Genomic DNA, 20,194 nt, shown 5'->3' with positions numbered 1-20,194 from the left:
GTCATCATCAGTGTTGGGACTAACGCGTTACAAGTAACGCCGTTATTTTTGGCAGTAACTAGTACTCTAACGCATTACTTTTTCAATTCAGTAACTCAGTTACCGTTACTACATGGTGCGTTACTCCGTTAGTTTTTTTATATAGTCAACAGCCAGGTGAACAGAGATGAGAACTGTACTTAAGTACAGGACTTGAGTAAATGTACTTAGATACTTCCTGTGTCACATGCGGAGACGGGCTGTGGGCGTGTGTGTTGTTTACTAACAAGACTGTCATGGCGGTGGCGGCGGAGCTCAAGTCTAGTTTCTCCACCTGGAGATATTCTCACTATTTCACTTTTGTCGAGCACAAAGAAAAGCACGTTTTAGTTAAATGTAAGTCGTGTCCTGGCGGGTCAAAGAGCCTATCTACTGCCCGAACCAGTCATTCAAATCTCTTAAAACATCTGCAGAAACAACATGCTGGGACGAAGCTAGTAGCTAAGACCACAGAGACTCAGCCGACGCCACTCCAACTGCACCTAAGCAACAGCGGCTGGATTTTAACCAAGGGACTGCTAGCCGGGGGAAAGTCGATAAAGCCATTGCACGGTATGTTGTAGAACACATGCAGGCTATTGCTACAGTGGAGTCACCCGCTTCCAGGGAGCTAGTTAGCATGATAGCATGTCCGGGCGGCACACTGCATATGGGACGGAAAACTTTGTCCAACTACCTGGAGAAAGAATATACAAAAATGTAAAGCCAGCTAATATCGATGCTATCCAGATTGCATATAATGCATGTCAAGTAAAGAGAGGTGGACTTTGACTCGGATGTGCCTCGTAAATTGCTGAAGTTCTCATCCGCAAGGTGCCAGATGACCAGCAGGTAAGTTGGGGCCACTGTGAAGAGATGTTGTTGATTTGTTCATAATTCAAATGTTAACCCTGCTCATTCTTTGTGTTTCTCCTGCAGTTCTTGGACTTGCGAGTAGCTGTTATAGGTAATGTGGACTCGGGAAAGTCCACTCTGTTAGGTGTCCTGACACAGGGGGAGCTGGACAATGGACGGGGAAGAGCGAGGCTAAACCTCTTCAGACATCTACATGAGATCCAGACTGGACGCACTTCCAGCATCAGCTTTGAGATCCTTGGCTTCAATAGCAAAGGGGAGGTGAGAAAGATCGAAAGGCAGAAAAAAATAATGTGTTTTCTAGTAATATCCTATTTCATATTTGTTTTATAAATAGCAACACAAGTTAAAATCGCAGGGTTTCATTATCAAGATACTCAAGTGGTTCAGACAAGTTGATATGGTTTTCTAAATAGTGATATAAAGAGGAAAGAAAGTTTAATTGACTGACACGGACCTCCCCTCAAAAACTCACCTCGTCAAACTAGCTTTTAATGTGTGATTGTTGTTTTATTGCTCGACTTGAATGTGACTTTTACTATATTTTTTGTTGTCCTTTTTTTACTACCTCTGTAAAGCGACTTTGAGCACCTGTAAAAGCGCTTACAAATAAATATTTATTATAAATGCAATGTATTGTTAATGCTTCTTCATGTAATGTGAGTGACTAATCTAGTCTGAGCTATATTTCAAATGAATAACTGAGGAATATGGTTTGTAGTTTAGATCGTGTCACTCAATACATATTGGCTTCTTTTCCCAGGTTGTGAATTACAGCGAGTCTCGGACAGCAGAAGAGATTTGTGAGAGTGCCTCTAAAATGATCACATTCATAGATCTGGCGGGTCACCATAAATACCTGAAGACCACCATCTTTGGCCTCACCAGCTACTGTCCTGATTTCGCTATGCTGGTCGTCAGCGCAAATACCGGCATTGGTGAGCATTCATTGGTTCATTTAAGTTTAATTATTGTTTGTTGAAATAAAAGTGTTGTGGTGTCTTTATTTGTGCCCTTAATCTAGTGACTTTACTATTTAAAAAACAAGTTGAAAGTATATCTGTCACAGGAGAGAGGCAGGTAATAGACACTTGCAGGGCGAGTCTGACGGAGAGCCTATGTTTGTGTACACTTTTAGTAGACTTGGCCAGCTGTGACTTTGCGTGTGATATCTGATCTTATGTAACTGACCACCGTTCTTCCACAGCCCCTGCTGCCCCTGCTGTCCCTGCCTGCCACTACTCAAATACCATCCATTAATGTTAGTCCTCTGACCTGCTGGAAGTCACTCTGTGTATCTCCCTCCTTGCATGAAGCTGAAAATCTTCAACTTTCAACCAACTTTTAACTTTTCGTTCTTGTCCCATAGAAAATTAATTGGATGAACTTTGCGCTGCGCTGTCTTTAGTGGGTATTTATTGTCACGTTGACCTAACATTTGCAAAACGTATTCTGATTATTTGAATTCTGTATGCATCACATGCTTTCAACAACCCAGACCTTTTATGATAACAGCAGCTGAGACTGAGTGCAGGAAGTAATTACCACTAAAGTCCAGAAAGGACTTTTGAAGCCTGACTAGTTAAAACCGGTTGGACAGGCTATGCTGCTCTTGCTTTGCTTGTAAAAGACAAGTTGCTTGTTTACTGTCTTTATTTATGTTTATTGCTTTAATACTATTATACAAATTGATTGGGTTTTGTACATTTTGCAAAACAAAATCCTGTCAGAAGTGGGATTCGAACCCACGCCTCCAGAGGAGACTGCGACCTGAACGCAGCGCCTTAGACCGCTCGGCCATCCTGACGTAAAACAGGCTGTAATGGCTGTGCGTAATCTCTTTCAGGAGGGGTGGGGGTTGGGCGGTTTGGAATGCACAGCATGTGTGCCCAGATAAGAACACAATGTTAACAACGTGTGACCTCCTGTAAAGAATCCCTGTGCTTTGTAAGCAAAAGCCTTAAATAACACGAGGTGATGAGGAGCACATACTTCTGTGTTGCTTCTTTTTGAAAGAGGTAAAGAAACATGTAGATGAAACGTAAGCCTTGGACACAACACATGTTTCTCAGACCAACCTGTAGTCGTAGCTGGATAACCTGCAGAGTGTGCTGTGTTTGTGTGGGTGTCTTTTAGGGTGAGGAGAAATGGGGTTAAGAACGAGGACTTCCTTAGCTACGTAACAGACGGAAAGGGAACACAGTGTCTGCAACCCTAGAGCAACAGCTTGAATTATAAAACAGGGAAATTAATATGTGTAATGCATAGGACTTGTCTTAGGTTATATCTGTGACGAGCCAAATATCTTTACACCTACACGAAGGGTGAGGATATTTTCCTATGCACCTTGACTTTGGATGCACTGAAAATAACACACCCAGCAAAACAACCCGCTGATGAGGAGAAGAGGGTATTTAAGTCTCTGTCAACCTGTATGGGTCAGTCCCCTTGAACTCTTTTGGGATGTAGGTTGCCTTGAGTGCTATATCTGAACTGATACTGTGAAGCTGACCGTTGAGCGGCCCAGACCAAGCAAGGAGGCAGAGGCAGAACGTCCAAAAATATAACCCGACGTGGGCATTTATTAAAATCATGGGCACAACGTTCACAGCTTCAATCCTGCTGTTCTCCTTGCACACATCCTGCAGCCACAAGGATCGCACGCACACGCACGCGCACACACGCGCGCACACACACACACGCACACACACACACGCACACGCACACGCACACACACACAGCCCTCTCAACAGACAGGGAAACAGAGCCTAAATACACACACTCAAATCAGCACAACAAGACACAGGTGAGGGGGGAGGAGACAACACAGGACACCAGGTGCACACCGTCATCAGCCACATACAACATATACTGTGCAATCACTCTAATAAAGTGCCATATTACCCGGCCTGAAGCCGTCAGTCCATATCTGTGACGAAGTTACCTTCGTCACAGATACATAATCTCCATAAACATACACACTGTACCAATATCACTTTCTCTCACACGTCGTCATTTACAAACGAACAGGACACATGCCTCCAGCACTCTGCTTCCCCTGTGAGAAGTCTGTGTTTAAAACAGAAAGCATTAATTACATAATTAATATAAAGTGTTAAATATTCCTGTATTGATATCCTACCTTTGATGGCTACAATCATACGTCATGGTACATTCTATCTGTTCTTATCATTTGTGTACATGCTATTTTGACCCTCTGACTCACAGTAAGAGACCGAAGATAAGCAGTGTTAACAGTCCTGTCCCTCAAGGATGTGGATTTTGTTTCATGTCCATTAATTGCAAATTCATCTGTATATGAACATCATGCACAATATAAATCAATATTGCATTTGTGCACTTGTAAAACCAAGCTTAAATATGTGAAGTGGTGCACCTAACTGACTCATTTAAGAAGCCCTACACCTAACGAAATCCCTTCCTCTCCTTTCTCTTTTCCAGCTGGTACAACACGGGAGCATCTTGGGATTGCCATGGCCCTGAAGGTGCCCATCTTCATCGTCATCAGTAAAGTGGACCTCTGTATGCGAGCCACAGTGCAGCGCACCGTGCGGCAGTTGGAGCGTATCCTGAAGCAGCCGGGCTGTAACAAGGTGCCCATGGTTGTGAGCAGCACGGACGATGCCGTCACAGCCGCACAGCAGTTCGCACAATCACCCAAGTATGGAACAATAAGATAAACATAACTGAGTGTGTCAATGAACTGTTTGTTTTGGGTGTGCCCACTCTATAATGTAACACTCGTATACAAGTATAATGTAAAAACTGGCCAGTAGGGCTGTAGTCAACCAAAGAATATCTTTGTCAACTGAAATGATATCTAGTTTTTAACCAATCGATTGCTTGATAGGGGAAGGGGCAAGGACCTGCTTATTATCTCGAGATCAAGTTTGGTAAACATAGGCCGTCTGTTTTTAGTTGTAGCCGAGAGATCAGCGCGATATCTCAGGTTGTACATCATCTGTTTTGTAAATTGATTATTCATTCATTATGAATGTTTTCACACAATACTAATACTTTAACACTCAAGAGAAAGGAAACCTTGTTGTTATTTATCGGTTATTACGCAGCGGCTTTACTCGTCCTACCCACTTGAAATCAAAGTATGTGTTCTGATCACTTGCTTTTACTCTCTGGCAGCATCACACCCATCTTCACTCTGTCCTGTGTGACTGGAGAGAGTCTAGACTTGATCAAGGTCTTTCTAAACATCATCCCTCCTCTCAGCAACAGCAAGGAGCAGGAGGAGCTTATGCAGCAGCTAACTGAGTTTCAGGTATGACCGTGATGGAGTTTAATAATGCATGGAAGTGATCAGCTGGCCCCCCTCTTGCAGACGCAGTGTAACTACACATGTTTTTGACTGACACCACTGCACATTATTACAGGTGGATGAGATCTACACAGTGCCAGAGGTGGGGACTGTGGTGGGAGGAACTCTGTCCAGGTCAGTGTGTGGAAATGCTAACCTTACGTTCATCTGTACAACACTGTTTTCTGTTTATTATGGACTTTTTCTCTGACCAACTGTCCTCTCTGAATGTGCAGTGGTATTTGCCGTGAGGGAGATGATCTTGTGGTAGGGCCCACAGACTTGGGCCAGTTCCACAAGTTAACCATCGAGAGCATCCAAGAAACCGCTCAGCGTGCCGGGTCCTCAGGGCCGGCCAGGCGGCCACACTCGCCCTGGGCAACTTCGAACGCTCACTACTACGCAAGGTCAGACTTCTAACTCTTTCTTTCTCTCTATACTGTTTGCCTTTCTTAATATTTAGAGAGAAAACATGTAAATGGAGGGTTTAAATTGAATCAACTTTTAGGTTTCACACATGTACAAGCCCTGCATACACAGTGCACTTTAACGCATGCATTAAAGCATTCCTAGGAGATCAGTGTGGGGCATGGTGCCTTGCTAAAGGGACCCCCGCAGTAGGGCTGCACGATTTTGGGAAAAAATCTAATTGCGATTTTTCTGACAATATTGCGATTGCGATTTGCGATATTTGTTTTTAAGCGACCCAACGGAAGTTTATTGTAAAATGCGGCCATATCTCCGGCTAGGAAGGTCATATCACGTGCTCCCGTCTCTAGCACCCCCGCAGCCCGAGCTACGAGTGAAAAAACTAAACTTACATGAAACTTCTGTTGGGTTGCTTTTAAAGTCAAGCTTCAGTTTAATATTCACCCTGTAATAGAAACATGTGATGGAGCATTACTAACCTGACTCAGATGCTTTGTTTCACCAAACCATCTAGGAAAGCTCCATTGGAAGCCATTTGGAAAGGGCAGGCACTTTCAAAAATACTTGGCAGGTGATTGGATCAATCACCTTCTATCATGGGCCACTTCTGATTGGTTAACAATGGCTGGTACATGTGGAGCAAAGCACTTCTGATTGGTGTGGATGACTGACACACAAGAAAAAGAAATGTTTTAAAAAAGAAAATGTTTAAAAAAAATCACAGGCTTTGCGATTTGATAATCGCATCATTTAAAATCGCGATTTCGATTTAAGATCGATTAACCGTTCAGCCCTACCCCGCAGTGCAGAGGAGTTAGAACTGGCGCCTCTTAAAGTAATGGTCCACTTTCTAAAACTTGGTCCGTTTGTGGACTTGAACTGACAATATCTGATTTGGTGCTTTATCACTGTATTTATAATTAATATTTTTATCACGAAAGATCAGATTTGTAATCTGTGTGTACGATCATGTGTTTTCTACTTCCAGGGCATGGTGATGGTGAGTCCGGAGATGGATCCTACCATCTGCTGGATGTTTGAGGCTGAGATTGTGCTGCTCTTCCATTCCAAGACCTTCCACAAGGGCTTCCAGGTTACTGTGCACATCGGCAATGTGAGACAGACCGCAACTGTGGAAGCTGTGTGCGGCAAGGTTAGATCATCCAACTGTTGGAGTCTGAAAGATGTCCTCGACTTCAAAATTCAGATTATGTCCGACAATTCTGTTTCTTAATGCTGTTTTATTTGTTCCTATTGTTTTCTAATTGCTCTACCACAGGAGGAGCTGAGGACAGGGGAAAAAGCAGTTGTCGTGTTCAAGTTCCTCAAGCACCCAGAATACCTGAAGGTGGGAGCTAAGCTGCTCTTCAGAGAGGGCGTGACCAAAGGCATCGGCCACGTCACCAAGCTGCAGCCCATCGCCCAGTACCGGCCGTCCCAGAGCGAGGACAATGAGGCTTAAAGCTACTCTGAGAAAACAACAGAAAACACCGTCCCACCCAAAGACAAGGTGCTTTATAAACGACTTCCTGCTTCTGTCCTGTTCTCTGCACATTCATTACTGTCTCAGGAGATCACCGTTGTATCACCCTTTTCCAAAGCCTTGTTGTAACCCTCCGCCTCACGTGTCTCCTTCAGCCTTACAGCTTATCTTTGTTTTACTGATAAGAGGAAACCCCTCAGCCACCTCTGTCATATTGTGAAGGACACGTCCACAACATCTACCAACATGATGTTGAGTGGAAAGAACCGGAATGTGCTTTCACACATTTCACGTTGAAGTGCTGTTTACACAGTTTACACCTTAATGCACTCCTAACACGTGCTTTTGAAAAGATCCTCACAAACTCGCACTGAAACATAAATGCCAGTTTCGATATACCTTTGGCAGATAATTGTTTACAAATAGTTGCAAGTATGAGATAGGCATTAATGTGTTACCTGTATCATCACCCCACATAGTGCCTGACTGATAAAGATGTTCTTACCTCTGTTTATTTATGTGGGATAATAGTTGATAAAAGACACAGCTGGTCAGTTTTATATAAGCTAAACCATCTTGCTATAAGCTTTACTAGTGCTGACTAAAGGAAACTTAATGTAGGTAAAGGACCGCATTTGAGGTATGCGGAGTAAGAACCTGACTGATTTTGTGTCAGCCTGCCAAGATAATTCACATTGGCACTCACTTTGCAAATGGTTTGTTATGTCATATGTTCAGATAGTTGTGTATTTTTTCCAACACGGATTATGCCTCACCTCACGATAGTGCAGTGGGACAGTCTCTTGCTGCCTGTCTTTAAGTGCTTTAGTTACTCAGGTCAGTTTAGATAAGGTATAAGACAGCATTCCACTCACAGAACGACTCCGAGGAGCTTTCTGTTGCTGGCTTGGTGAGAAGGAAGATAAATGATCGGGTGTTTTTTCCAAAGATAATTTTATATTATGTAACGCTGCCTACTGATGTAGCTTTGTTTTAAAGCATTTAAAGGTACTTGACGTCGTCTCTTCACTTCAGTTACTGATGTCACTCACTTTGGGATGTTACACAGTGCCTAATGGAGCTACTTTGAGTAGTCTACCATTACACCTCAACGTTTACAACTTAGTCAAACAATCTTATTAAGTTGGTGCTAGATTCCTCAAAACAGCTTTTGATGTGTAGTAGAAGACTTTAAAGATGAATGTTAGTTACCCTTTGTTCGAGGCTGCTATTGGCCTCATGTTTTATAGCATGTTGTTTCGACTGTAACGTAACCTGCTGTCCCATTGACGGCGAAATGTGTGTCCTGTTTAGTTGCACACACTTTCTTGTTATGCTTAATTTGTGTGCACTCAGACAACTTATATGTATAGCCTTTATAAAGGGTATCAGGTGTTAGTTTGTTTATATGCAACTTGAGTATTTTATAGATTTCTAGTAGTTCCAGATTTTACAATATATATTCAATCACGTTTTTCACTGTTTTCACAGCCTTCCAAACACATCTTCACTTTTCTGAAACTAGTTTTAGAGCCCTCCCTTAAAATAAAGTGTACATTTTGATCATTATTTGGGTGAAATGCAATATGTATGTACAGATCCAGTTTGTGTTCATGAATAAAAGTTGTATTGTTTATTCCAGGTGCTTTTACCTGTTATGTTTTTAGTAAACAACTAAATTGCTCAGTGTTTTCAACCGTGTCATCATCAGTGTTGGGACTAACGCGTTACAAGTAACGCCATTATTTTTGGCAGTAACTAGTACTCTAACGCATTACTTTTTCAATTCAGTAACTCAGTTACCGTTACTACATGGTGCGTTACTCCGTTAGTTTTTTTATATAGTCAACAGCCAGGTGAACAGAGATGAGAACTGTACTTAAGTACAGGACTTGAGTAAATGTACTTAGATACTTCCTGTGTCACATGCGGAGACGGGCTGTGGGCGTGTGTGTTGTTTACTAACAAGACTGTCATGGCGGCGGCGGCGGAGCTCAAGTCTAGTTTCTCCACCTGGAGATATTCTCACTATTTCACTTTTGTCGAGCACAAAGAAAAGCACGTTTTAGTTAAATGTAAGTCGTGTCCTGGCGGGTCAAAGAGCCTATCTACTGCCCGAACCAGTCATTCAAATCTCTTAAAACATCTGCAGAAACAACATGCTGGGACGAAGCTAGTAGCTAAGACCACAGAGACTCAGCCGACGCCACTCCACCTGCACCTAAGCAACAGCGGCTGGATTTTAACCAAGGGACTGCTAGCCGGGGGAAAGTCGATAAAGCCATTGCACGGTATGTTGTAGAACACATGCAGGCTATTGCTACAGTGGAGTCACCCGCTTCCAGGGAGCTAGTTAGCATGATAGCATGTCCGGGCGGCACACTGCATATGGGACGGAAAACTTTGTCCAACTACCTGGAGAAAGAATATACAAAAATGTAAAGCCAGCTAATATCGATGCTATCCAGATTGCATATAATGCATGTCAAGTTGATCAACAGATTGTATTGTTCTCCAATGCAATAACAGTACTGAAATGAAGGCTATAAGGGCATTAATATAATGGGAGCCCTTTTTTAAGTAACTAAAACGTTACTTTTCACAGTAACGCATTACTTTCCGGTGTAAGTAATCAGTAAAGTAACTGAGTTACTTTTGAAATGAAGTAACTAGTAATGGTAACTAGTTACTGGTTTTCAGTAACTAGCACAACACTGGTCATCATACACCCAGCATTTCATCTACCGGCCTGTGACAATGTCATGACTCACTACATACAACTGAGTTTGAAAGGTTATTCCATTTAACAGGCACTGCTCGTCCTAACGCGTTACACAGCTGATGCAAGACAACGCAAGAGTCAATTCCTCATTCAGCTGTCTTTTAACACTCTGAACAGGGTTCCTCGTGGGAGGAAAGGGTAAACAAAACAGGATGACACATCATAATGGTGCAATTTGACCCATGCTACTGGCAGTCGTGTAATTCAAATATCTCAAACAAACATTTCCTGTATCCTTGAGCTTCACAAGAAAACTCAGTATTGACTCCTTTGAGGATTCCTGCTCTATATGCAACTGATTAGTGGCCTCTGCTGGCACACCAGAATACTACAACTACAACTACAGAACACTTTAATAAGCATGTTTAAAAACAGTATTGCCTTTCTTTATTTAGAATAAAAAAGCACATGTGACACAAAGTGCACAAGTAAACACTTGCTGTCATTTATACTCTCGACAATATAAGGCACATCTTTAAACAGCTACTGTATCCTTTTTCAAAATGGCATTCAGTTCTTTGGAATTTCTCTGTACATTTAAGTTTGTTTTTATTTACTTAAAAAATGCTGCACTACAGCACATCCTTAGGTCTTCTTGAAAAAATAATCCAGAGTGCCCGCACTTCCACCTTGAGAGCGATGCCTTTTGGGTTGTGGTCCTGACAGGCCTCTGGTTTTTGTCTTGCCATGTGTGGACTGGGCTCTGTGAGGAGTCAAGGAGGAAGAGCTGGGTGCTGATGAAGAGAGGGACTTCTGGAGGTCCAGGGCGAAGTGATAGTCGTTGTGTTCAGGCATTTCCCAGACGGACACTTCCTGGCCACAGCGCTCACAGTTCATCAAGTCCTCTTTTGCCACGTTGAAAGGAGGAGGGTTGGCTTCTGGATCAAAGTCTGTTTCATCCCGTAACTCTTCACATGGTGACTGCTGAGAGGAGCTATGTTTTGCCTCAAGGTCTGACACAGCAGCAACAGTGTCTTCTGAGGCATTTTTATTGTGAGGTCCGGGCTTGTGTCCTGTTTCAGGCGTGTTAAAAGTTAAGGCTGAGTCCCTCTCAAGTCTCTTCTTGTGGAAGAAAGAGGACATTCCAGAATTGGAGCTGGCTGAATCATTTTTAAGGTGAGAAACCACAGAGGGAGCAGGAACATTGTTTTCTGCCTCTAACTGACTATCAGCAGTTTTGATAGAGCAGGAAGATGGGAGAATCCCGGTGGAGTCTTTATCCTCGACCTCCTCGTCTTCATCTTTTGTAACCTTCAGTCTTTGTTTCTCAGCTGCCTTTTTGAAAAGGGAATGGATGGTGGAGGATTGTTTGTCTGAGGAGTCCGTTTTCAGTTCAGAGGGTGTCTGGGTTGAGAGCTGAGAGGTGGGGAAAAGACTCTGGCTTGAAGACACATCAGTGGAAAGAAAGCCTGCAATGCCCCCTACTGATGGAGCGTCGCTAAATTTGCTAGCTGAGATGTGTAGCAGGGTGAGGGGTGGAGTCCTGGGGACATGATGCAAGGGAGAGCAGAATAAGTCACACAGCATTCCTTCAAACAATGACTTCAATTGTTTGACAGTGTTATTCATATATTTAATTACCATGCTGCCTGGTGGTTTCCAGCTGTGTTCAGACTTTTGATAATGGCTAAGCTGTCACCAGATATTTTAGTCGCTTCGTAGCGCACTAATGCACAGCAGCGAGAGAAACTGCTTGCCCTCTTTTCCCCGAGCTGGCGTACACCAACCGTCAATAGTTTAGCGACCCGACCGTTCTGTAAAATGGTGAGAAATGACAGGAACTGATGTGAAACCGTTATATTTACTGCATGCAATATTCAGGGGAAACCTCAGAGTAGAAAACAGGTAGTGCTGCTGTAACATGGGAAAGCAAAACATTTCACTACCAAATAGCTCACCACTTCTCTGTCCTTGGTAAGCCTTTCCTCCAGCTCAAGGGCCAGCTGATGAAGCCAATACTGTACCTACACGGACGTTATGAATAATTACAATTAAAACAATTTGCAGAGGTTTGAATTATAAATGAGAGCGAAATGATAAAGATTGCATATTTGTTAAAAAAAAACATGAATACGTGTTTTGTCATCATCAGACGGGTTGGGATGGGATACAAGTTTCACCACTTCCAGTCAATAATATGCAACTGAAATAAAGACAACTTGAGTAATACTTCATTTACTTCCTGTATTAACAAAAAGGAAACAGTGATGGTCTGTACCTGCTCTTTTGTAGCCAGCGATGACTTCCCCTGGAAGTTTTTACTGCAACCAATGGACATAGGAAGATGTCTGGGTTTCACTGCTTCAAACTCAATCCCCCGACACATGTCAAAGAGCCAATGGCTGCAAAGCAGAGGTTCAATCGTAAATGTGCTTAGTAATGTGCATAGATGAAATGCAAACATTTGTCACTGTAAGGAAATATTTTCCCAGTACCAGTTTGTTATATGAAGCTGAGCGCAAGTTCAGACAGGAAGACCTACACTCCGTATTGCTCGTCATGGCAATACTCGCTCCCTCCACTGGATGACAGGGAGCGCCACTCCTTAGCCAACATATCACTTCCCTCCATTCACAAGCCTAATTATCGCACCTGTTAAACCCTCTATATATGCTCTCCCCTTTGCTATCAGCTGTCTTTCAGGCGTCAACGCGCAAGCAGCAGCAGAGCTTCGTCCCAGCTCCAGGCATTATTCATCAGCTCCGCAGTCTGGCGGATTAAGCTACAGACGGCGTTCCCCAGTTCGGCTAGCGGGTCCAGCCGGCCGCCCCGCAAACCCGGACGCGGGAGGAAAAAACAAGGAAATCGGGCTCCACGGAAGGTTCTTCACGCAAACAATTGACGCACGCCTTCAGTCTCTCGAGAGGGCATCACTGGCTCAAATACGGCGCTTCCGGCTTCACGCGGAACGGTCCTCATCGCAGGCGAAGCTTTACCCATTCTGGCTTCAACCACAACCCCTCCTGCAGGCAGGCAGGCAGGGGTTAAGCTACATCCCATTGAAGTTACTTCCTCCTGCGCCTCACCTCTAAAACAGGCGTCAGGGTAGCGCTGGCAAAAGGCAGTTGCAACAAATTCACGAGATGTTTCGTTATATTGTTATGACATTAGGGTCATGCAGAGCGAGATCGCTACCCCTTTAAGAGAGGGGCGTGACGCGTGCATGTGTGCGTGGGTATGGTAGAGCGAGCGAGCGGGATACATGTTTTCTAGAAGTAAACAAGGCAGCAGAAAAAGGATAGGTCTGTGATCTTGCGAATCTATCTCGCGAAACAGAAGAGCTAAATAAATGCAACGACCTCCCAAGAAGAGCTCGCCTCTCTCCAGTCTTTCCGATAAAATGGGTTATTGAACCCGAAGCGTGTTGCTTCTGCTGGGAGACGACAGAGAGTCAATCCCCCCCCCCCCCCCGTTTCCACGACTACGGTCTGGGAGCCGACAGGAAATTCAACACTATACGTTTCTACTTTAGTTAAGGTGAGTTCCAGGCAGTGTTGGGTGTAACGTGTTACAGTATGGAGTTGCAGTAACGTATTACTTGCGTACGAAGAACGTAATGCATTACTAATGCAGTTCGGGTAATTACTACCCATTACAATGCTCAGTAACTAACGCAGTTTCAAGCTTCAACACCATATTACCTGAAATGAATGGTGTTTCGTAGTGCTTCTTCTCCTTAATGACAAGTCGCTGCACATTATCCTGGTTATGACACGACCAGATACTAAATTAATTAGGAATTCACTCCCAATATTAATTTAATGATTATTGACTAAATGATCGTATTTTTCTCTTTTCTTCCCCAAAAATAAATAAATAATAATAATAATGTTCCGTTTCTCGGTGCACCAACGGCTGAATCTGCTACAACAACATCTCCTCGGCAGTAGGGGTGCAACAACTAATCGTCTTAATCGATCAAAATTGATTACCAAATTAGTTGCCAACTTATTCAGTCGTCGATTCATTGGTGATGTCATCACGTGTGTTTTACGCGCCGTTAAGCTCCAACGTATTGGTCTTTTATCGGTACCGGAGACATCTATAATAGACCATGTCATGTATATTGCTAAAAAACGAAAATCGCAACGATTCCCCGTTCTGCCCTTATAAATCCATGATCAAATTCTGCATTTTAGACCTTTTTCATTAATCCTCTCTCACCACTATTTCTTATTTCAGGGGATATTCCCTTAACTCAACGCCAGTTCAATCATTACTTAAAGCAAGTTCTCATTAGATCCGGCTTATCACCCCAATTATTCTCGGGGCATTCGTTTAGGATAGGCGCAGCTACCTCCGCTGCTAATCAAGGCGTCTCGTCCTCATCCCTGCAACAACTCGGACGATGGTCCTCCTCTGCCTTCACATCCTACATCCGCCCGGACATCAGTGCCGTGCTGGCTATCCAAAGGTCCCTCAACACTAAAAGATGGTAAATATACCTATAACTGGTGTGGTAACACGTCAGCGTGTCTACGGTTCCGGATCTGCGTATGCTAATCCCGCAAGTGCAGGTCGCGAACGTGGGTCCGAGCCAAGTTGCGGACACAGGTCCGCGGTTAGGTTTAACCCTGCGGGCGCAGGTTGCGGCCAGTGGGTCTGCGTCATGTTAAACCTGCGTGCGCAGGTTTCGGGCAGTGGTCCCGCACATGACTAACCCCGCAGCCCGGAAGCGATTCCGGCGCTCATCATGTCCCCATGTTAATCTCCTTTTCATCCATAGATCTCCGCAGCCAGCCGCAAGGTAAGGATTGCTCACAGCTCCGTACTTCATACTTCACTTCTTTTGGGGGTTCATCAGAGCGGTTCTTTCCCTCCTGAATGATCATCCTGCAAACCCGGGGCCTAATCGCCAAAACATCATTACAGTTACTTATCGTAATACGTCATCACTATTCCCGCATATCATGTGTCCCGGTAATAAACATGTACTCATACATCACGTCTCTTCTGATTGAAATGTAGCTCAGCGTAAGTTCAATCAGGAAGACAACATCATCGGGCGTCACACGTTATCTCAATAAGTGATCAGGGGCATTACGCCCCGGCTAGCCAATCATCGCACCTGCTAACCCCTTTAAATCTGCTCTCCCCTTCCTCCCACCATCCTCACTCAGATGATGGAAGACAATCTTAATCACTCAAATCAGTTTATCAGCATCTATGACTCATCCTGGCGCACTTAACTGCTATTAAGCTATACTATATCGTGGGTCATGTCTCAGCATTTAACTAAATGTACGTCTTTTCTGCGTGCATTCTGCACTTCATTCATATTCTCGGGTTTGCTCACTTGGCTCGCATCAATCCAGGCTATGATATTCATGCATTACTGTACTCCAGCTAACAGCTCGCGCTTACTTATTTACATCTCCCTCTTCGCCCGGACATCGGCTCGTGCTGCAATCTAAGAGCTCTTCAGTTTACCGATGGTAAATAATGCATAACTGGTTGTGGCGTCTTAATAGCATATCAGGGCTTTCGTTCAGATAGGCTCAGCACCTCTGCTGCAATCAGGCATTTCTCCCTCATCCCTGCAACTCGGGCGGTGGTCCTCCTCCGCCTTCACATCCCACATTCGCCGGACATCAGCGCGTGCTGGCTATCCAAGGTCTCTCAAACACTAAAAGAATGGTAATTATGCCTATACTGGTGGTGGTGGTTTCATAGCACGTCAGCATACGTGTCACTGTGTTCATGTTTAACCCGGCACGTCAGGTCGTGACCCCCGGGTCCGTGTTCATGTTTAACCCTGCATGTCAGGTCGTGACCCCCGGGTCCGTGTTCATGTTTAACCCTGCATGTCAGGTCGTGACCTCCGGGTCTGTGTTCATGTTTAACCCGGCACGTCAGGTCGTGACCTCCGGGTTCGTGTTCATGTTTAACCCTGCACGTCAGGTCGTGACCTCCGGGTTCGTGTTCATGTTTAACCCTGCACGTCAGGTTGTGACCTCCGGGTCTGTGTTCATGTTTAATATTATTGCCCGTACGGCCGGGATGCCCCGTACGGCCAGGAAGGACGCCTGGGAGGCATCAGTACGTCTAAATTCCCACATGTATTAACCTCTCATTTTCATCCATAGATTTCCACTGCATCCCACAAGGTAAGATGTCTTCACGTTCAGTACTTCATACTTCACTTCTTTTGGAGGTTCATCGGAAACGGTTCTTTCCCTTCCCGAATGATGTCCTACAAAACCTGGGCCTAGTCGCCAAAACACATTTCATTCACTTGTTATAAACTGTCATCATTATGTTTCATTTATATAATGTGACCGATAATAAACATGTATTTCATACATCACGTCTCTCCTGATTGAAATGAAGCTGAGCGCAAGTTCAGACAGGAAGACCTAACACTCCGTATTGCTCGTCATGGCAATACTCGCTCCCTCCACTGGATGACAGGGAGCGCCACTCCTTAGCCAACATATCACTTCCCTCCATTCACAAGCCTAATTATCGCACCTGTTAAACCCTCTATATATGCTCTCCCCTTTGCTATCAGCTGTCTTTCAGGCGTCAACGCGCAACCCTCCTCCACCCCTTCGCCTCCTGCTTCCAACTCAGGGCCAAGCTCAACCTTCTCCCTTCCAACCGGACCTAACCACTTATCACCACCACCAGGTCTAGACCCAGGGGGGTTAATCGGAAACGGTTCTTTCCCTTCCCGAATGATGTCCTACAAAACCTGGGCCTAGTCGCCAAAACACATTTCATTCACTTGTTATAAACTGTCATCATTATGTTTCATTTATATAATGTGACCGATAATAAACATGTATTTCATACATCACGTCTCTCCTGATTGAACTATAGGCACTGTGCAATGGGCATCATGCATGCATGCAGTGAACACAACAAATTGAAGACAAATATATATAGTAAAAATGTGTTTCCAGACGCCCATGTTTTGACTTTGTAAATCAAAATGTCTATTACACAAAAGAAATGTTGATTGTCTGATATATAATATTTTTGAACAGCAAAGACTAAGTAAGGTTTTTCTTAGCCAGTCATTGTTAAACACTTTTGACCTGAAGTCATTTCTGGCCTCTTACCCTGTCTTTTCTCCAAAGTGCTGTCCCAGTTGAGCCTGAGAGAAGCGGGTCAGCTCTCCCATGTTCTTTATTCCCAGAGTTTCTGAAATGGATGCACCCAGCTTACCCCCCAGGTTACGGCTGCACACATGTGAAATAGACGATACAAAAGAACGGTGGGTGTTTTGTTTTGAAACTTGTTACTTTTGAAATATGAGGGGAATTATCAATGAGTATTCTTTTGAAGGAGTAGTACTTTGAACTTACATCTTGCCGATGGGTAGAGAGTTGAAAAGCTCTGTCACAGAGTCCAAAGGCAGAACCGTTTGTCGGTTGGGTTTGTTCAGACCACAAGCCAGTTTGGACAGTACCTGAAAGAAGTAGGAGGTTAACAATAACCATAGCAAAGACATTTTACTGCCCTTAAAATGATATTATATTTATAGAATAACATAACATGAGGGGTAACACAAACATTGTATTGATGGTCTGATATAATAAGGGCAAAAGCTAAGTAAGGCTTTTTTTCAGCAAGTCATTGTTTCATGCTTTTGACCTGAAGTCATTTCTGGCCTCTTACCCTGAGGTTTCCTACCTTATTATGGGATATCCCTGCTGAACAGCGGAAACCTGTGTCTTTCTCTATGGCTGCCCTCACTTCCTCGACAATGATCGCCCCAACAGTGAGCTGCAGGTCTGCAGGGATGTGTTGCCCTGGCAGAGGGACGGGTAAGGACGCCAGCCACTGCTGCAGACCCCTGGACCTCTGCTCCTCTGGGGACAAACATGACTCTGTTAAGGGGTTACATTCTACCATAGTTTTGTGAGGATTTGTTTGATGTCACTTTTCAAAGTAGTTAAAAGTTATGTAACTGATAAGTCAAAGTTTGGTTATAGCCTACCTTTGTCCAAGGCAGCATCCTCTGCAGATTCTTCATGTTCAGGTACACTTTGTGGGTATCCCTGGATGTAGGTTGCCCTCAGTTGGTCAGGCTCAACTTGTTTGTTGGTCATGTTTTTCAGCCGCTGCTGGACCACATCCGTCAGATCCATGTAGGCCTCATCAATGCTGGCTCTTTCGATCACAGCGAAGCGAGACATCACCTCAATCACCTGCACACTCGCCTCCCTGTAACTACACAGGGGTGAGTAGTAGATGATTTCAATTACAACTGGTCACATGGTTAGTATTCGTCATATCAATTATTTAATGGTTTTATGGTAGAATCCCAGGAAATGTGAATAGGTGAACTTACGGTGTCAGGTCAGCCTTGCCACGAGACTCACGCACTCGAGCCACCTGCAGATCTGGGCTCAGTATCTTTGCATCGTCCACCCACATGTTCTTGGTGACACCTTGGGCCCTGGCCTCGTAGCTTACAGCTATGATACTAACAGAGGATAGTAATTAGTTGACAACAGCATGTTTACAAACCATGAGCACTAATTTCTCAGTAAGTCCAAGATATCTGTGGGAGAAGAAGGCGGATGAGTCATTTAAATGGTCCATGCAACAGACACATTATCATGCAGTCACAGCAATGACTAGGAAGGAGTCATATGTCAGTGGACAGCCTGATGAAAGATCAAGGATACTTATATGTTAAAGAATGACCTAAGCCTAGTTATGAGTTATTCCTTGTCCTGTCATTGATCTTGTTCTGCAGCTGCAAGTATTTGTTTTACTGTTATGTATGCTCCTACAGCCATACCTTTGAACATAGCCAGGGTGCTTTGGAGTGGCTATGATCATAACAAGAGTATGTGTTCACCACTTTCTGATTTTGAAACATCAGATGCACAACAGTCCTGCTTTGAGAGACAGTCTGATCGCTTCTGTTTCAGTTGCATGGATCATCAAAACAATGTCTGTGTCAGAAACTCACCCTCCTCCTTTCCATGTCTTGTACTGGGCCACAACACAGGAAGTGTTCTTCAGAGCTGGATTCAGCCTCTGCTCCACCTGCACGTAAAAGCAGTCCATGTCTACTAACGCCACCACGCGCTCCTTTCCGTACTCCATCACAGAGATATGTTAATTCACGGCCCTCTTCGGTTTACTCCATGAATTAAACCGGCAAATGTTCATGTGTCGCTTTGTATTTACGCGCGGAAATGCGAAGGCTCATACTGACGTCATCAAAAGTCGACTAACATAACATCGGTCTCGGGCTTAACCTGTTATTTTACTGTAAAAACGACCAAAAGTTCTCGGTAAATATGTGTCATGTGAAAATGTAATGTTAACGTTTGGCTTAAACGCCCCAAAAATACCTTTTTGATCACAGTTTATGCCTTATTTTACTCAAAATGTAGTAATTTGCTTAACCCCGCCCTCGAACAGCGTTCGCCCAATCAAAGCAAGCCTTCGATGGTTTGTCAAGCTTTGAATTGTTCAACATGCTGAAGATTTGAGTATGACATACATACACTGTATATATATGCAGTATATGTATGTCTTATATACTGTATATATTGCAGTGGTGGAATAAGTACTCAGATTTAAGAGTAAAAGTAATAATACCGCAGAGTAGGAATACTCTTAAAGTCCTGCATTCAAATGTTGCTTGGGTAAAAGTACAAAAGTATTAGCATCACAACAAATCTAAAAGTACTCATTATCTAAAGTAGTTGTTTTCGGAATAACATAAATTGTATCATTGGTTTTTAACTATTGATGCATTCATGTGTCTATTATTTTAATTTTGCAGATGGTAAAGGATGACATAAGCTTGATAACTTTGTTATACTGCCAGATATCTCCATCCATGATCGTACATCATAATGTATTTGTTGATGTAATGTTTGTATTAATAATATAAACAATCAAAATAAACTGGTTCCTAATGTTGTCAAATAAGTTTAGTGAGTAAAAAGTCAGCACATTTACTTAGTTACATTCCAATAATAATGTAGAGGTATTATGGCTCTTATAAAAAGTATTCTCAAATGTGGTCGCTAGTAACTCAACATTTCGAACAAGTTATTACCAAATGTTTATTAGGTAATAGTAATAGTAAACATAAGTCTATATGTACTTCATGTTAAGACGTTTTTCAGCATCATATTTAACTTGTCAAATATAAGTTTAACAGGACAGTGATAGATCTTGATGAATTTTTAACTAATGTTTGGCAAAGGATGCAAATTACATGTTGTTAAAACTACTTCTAAACAGTGCTGAATATAGTCTCACAAAACAAACAATACATTGTTTAAAGGCCATAAAA

The 20,194-nt window shown here is 43.4% G+C and overlaps 2 protein-coding genes, 1 long non-coding RNA gene and 1 other non-coding gene across 4 annotated transcripts; 2 read left to right on the top strand and 2 right to left on the bottom strand.

The window, feature by feature from the left end:
• Positions 1–778: 778 nt before the first annotated feature.
• On the top strand, positions 779–8,780 carry LOC117459422 (GTP-binding protein 2-like). The gene is given in 11 exon segments (XM_034100202.1): positions 779–827; positions 830–870; positions 958–1,155; positions 1,658–1,832; positions 4,357–4,576; positions 5,056–5,191; positions 5,304–5,362; positions 5,464–5,543; positions 5,546–5,634; positions 6,645–6,809; positions 6,936–8,780. Coding segments are annotated over 11 exon segments (1,395 nt in total). The 3' UTR covers positions 7,119–8,780.
• On the bottom strand, positions 2,619–2,701 carry trnal-cag (transfer RNA leucine (anticodon CAG)). The gene has a single exon. It is a non-coding gene; the product is annotated as a tRNA-Leu (tRNA).
• Positions 8,781–9,129: 349 nt separating the features above from the next.
• LOC139435205 (uncharacterized) lies at positions 9,130–16,715 on the top strand. Its single transcript, XR_011644484.1, has 2 exons — positions 9,130–9,430; positions 16,008–16,715. It is a non-coding gene; the product is annotated as an uncharacterized lncRNA (long non-coding RNA).
• On the bottom strand, positions 10,085–19,089 carry polh (polymerase (DNA directed), eta). The gene is made up of 10 exons (XM_034101279.1): positions 18,851–19,089; positions 18,221–18,355; positions 17,867–18,099; positions 17,560–17,738; positions 17,232–17,335; positions 16,986–17,105; positions 12,140–12,263; positions 11,820–11,885; positions 11,503–11,675; positions 10,085–11,404 (listed from the first exon to the last, which is right to left on the bottom strand). Exons 1-10 carry the CDS (start codon positions 18,985–18,987, stop codon positions 10,507–10,509), a joined length of 2,169 nt encoding a protein of 722 aa, XP_033957170.1. The 5' UTR covers positions 18,988–19,089; the 3' UTR covers positions 10,085–10,506.
• Between the last annotated feature and the right edge of the window lie 1,105 nt (positions 19,090–20,194).

The sequence above is a fragment of the Pseudochaenichthys georgianus genome, chromosome 15, assembly GCF_902827115.2.
Source record: "Pseudochaenichthys georgianus chromosome 15, fPseGeo1.2, whole genome shotgun sequence".
NCBI classification, from domain to species: Eukaryota; Metazoa; Chordata; class Actinopteri; order Perciformes; family Channichthyidae; genus Pseudochaenichthys; species Pseudochaenichthys georgianus.
The sequence above is the reverse complement of the archived record's forward strand: the minus strand, read 5'-3'. Positions and strand labels throughout refer to the sequence as shown.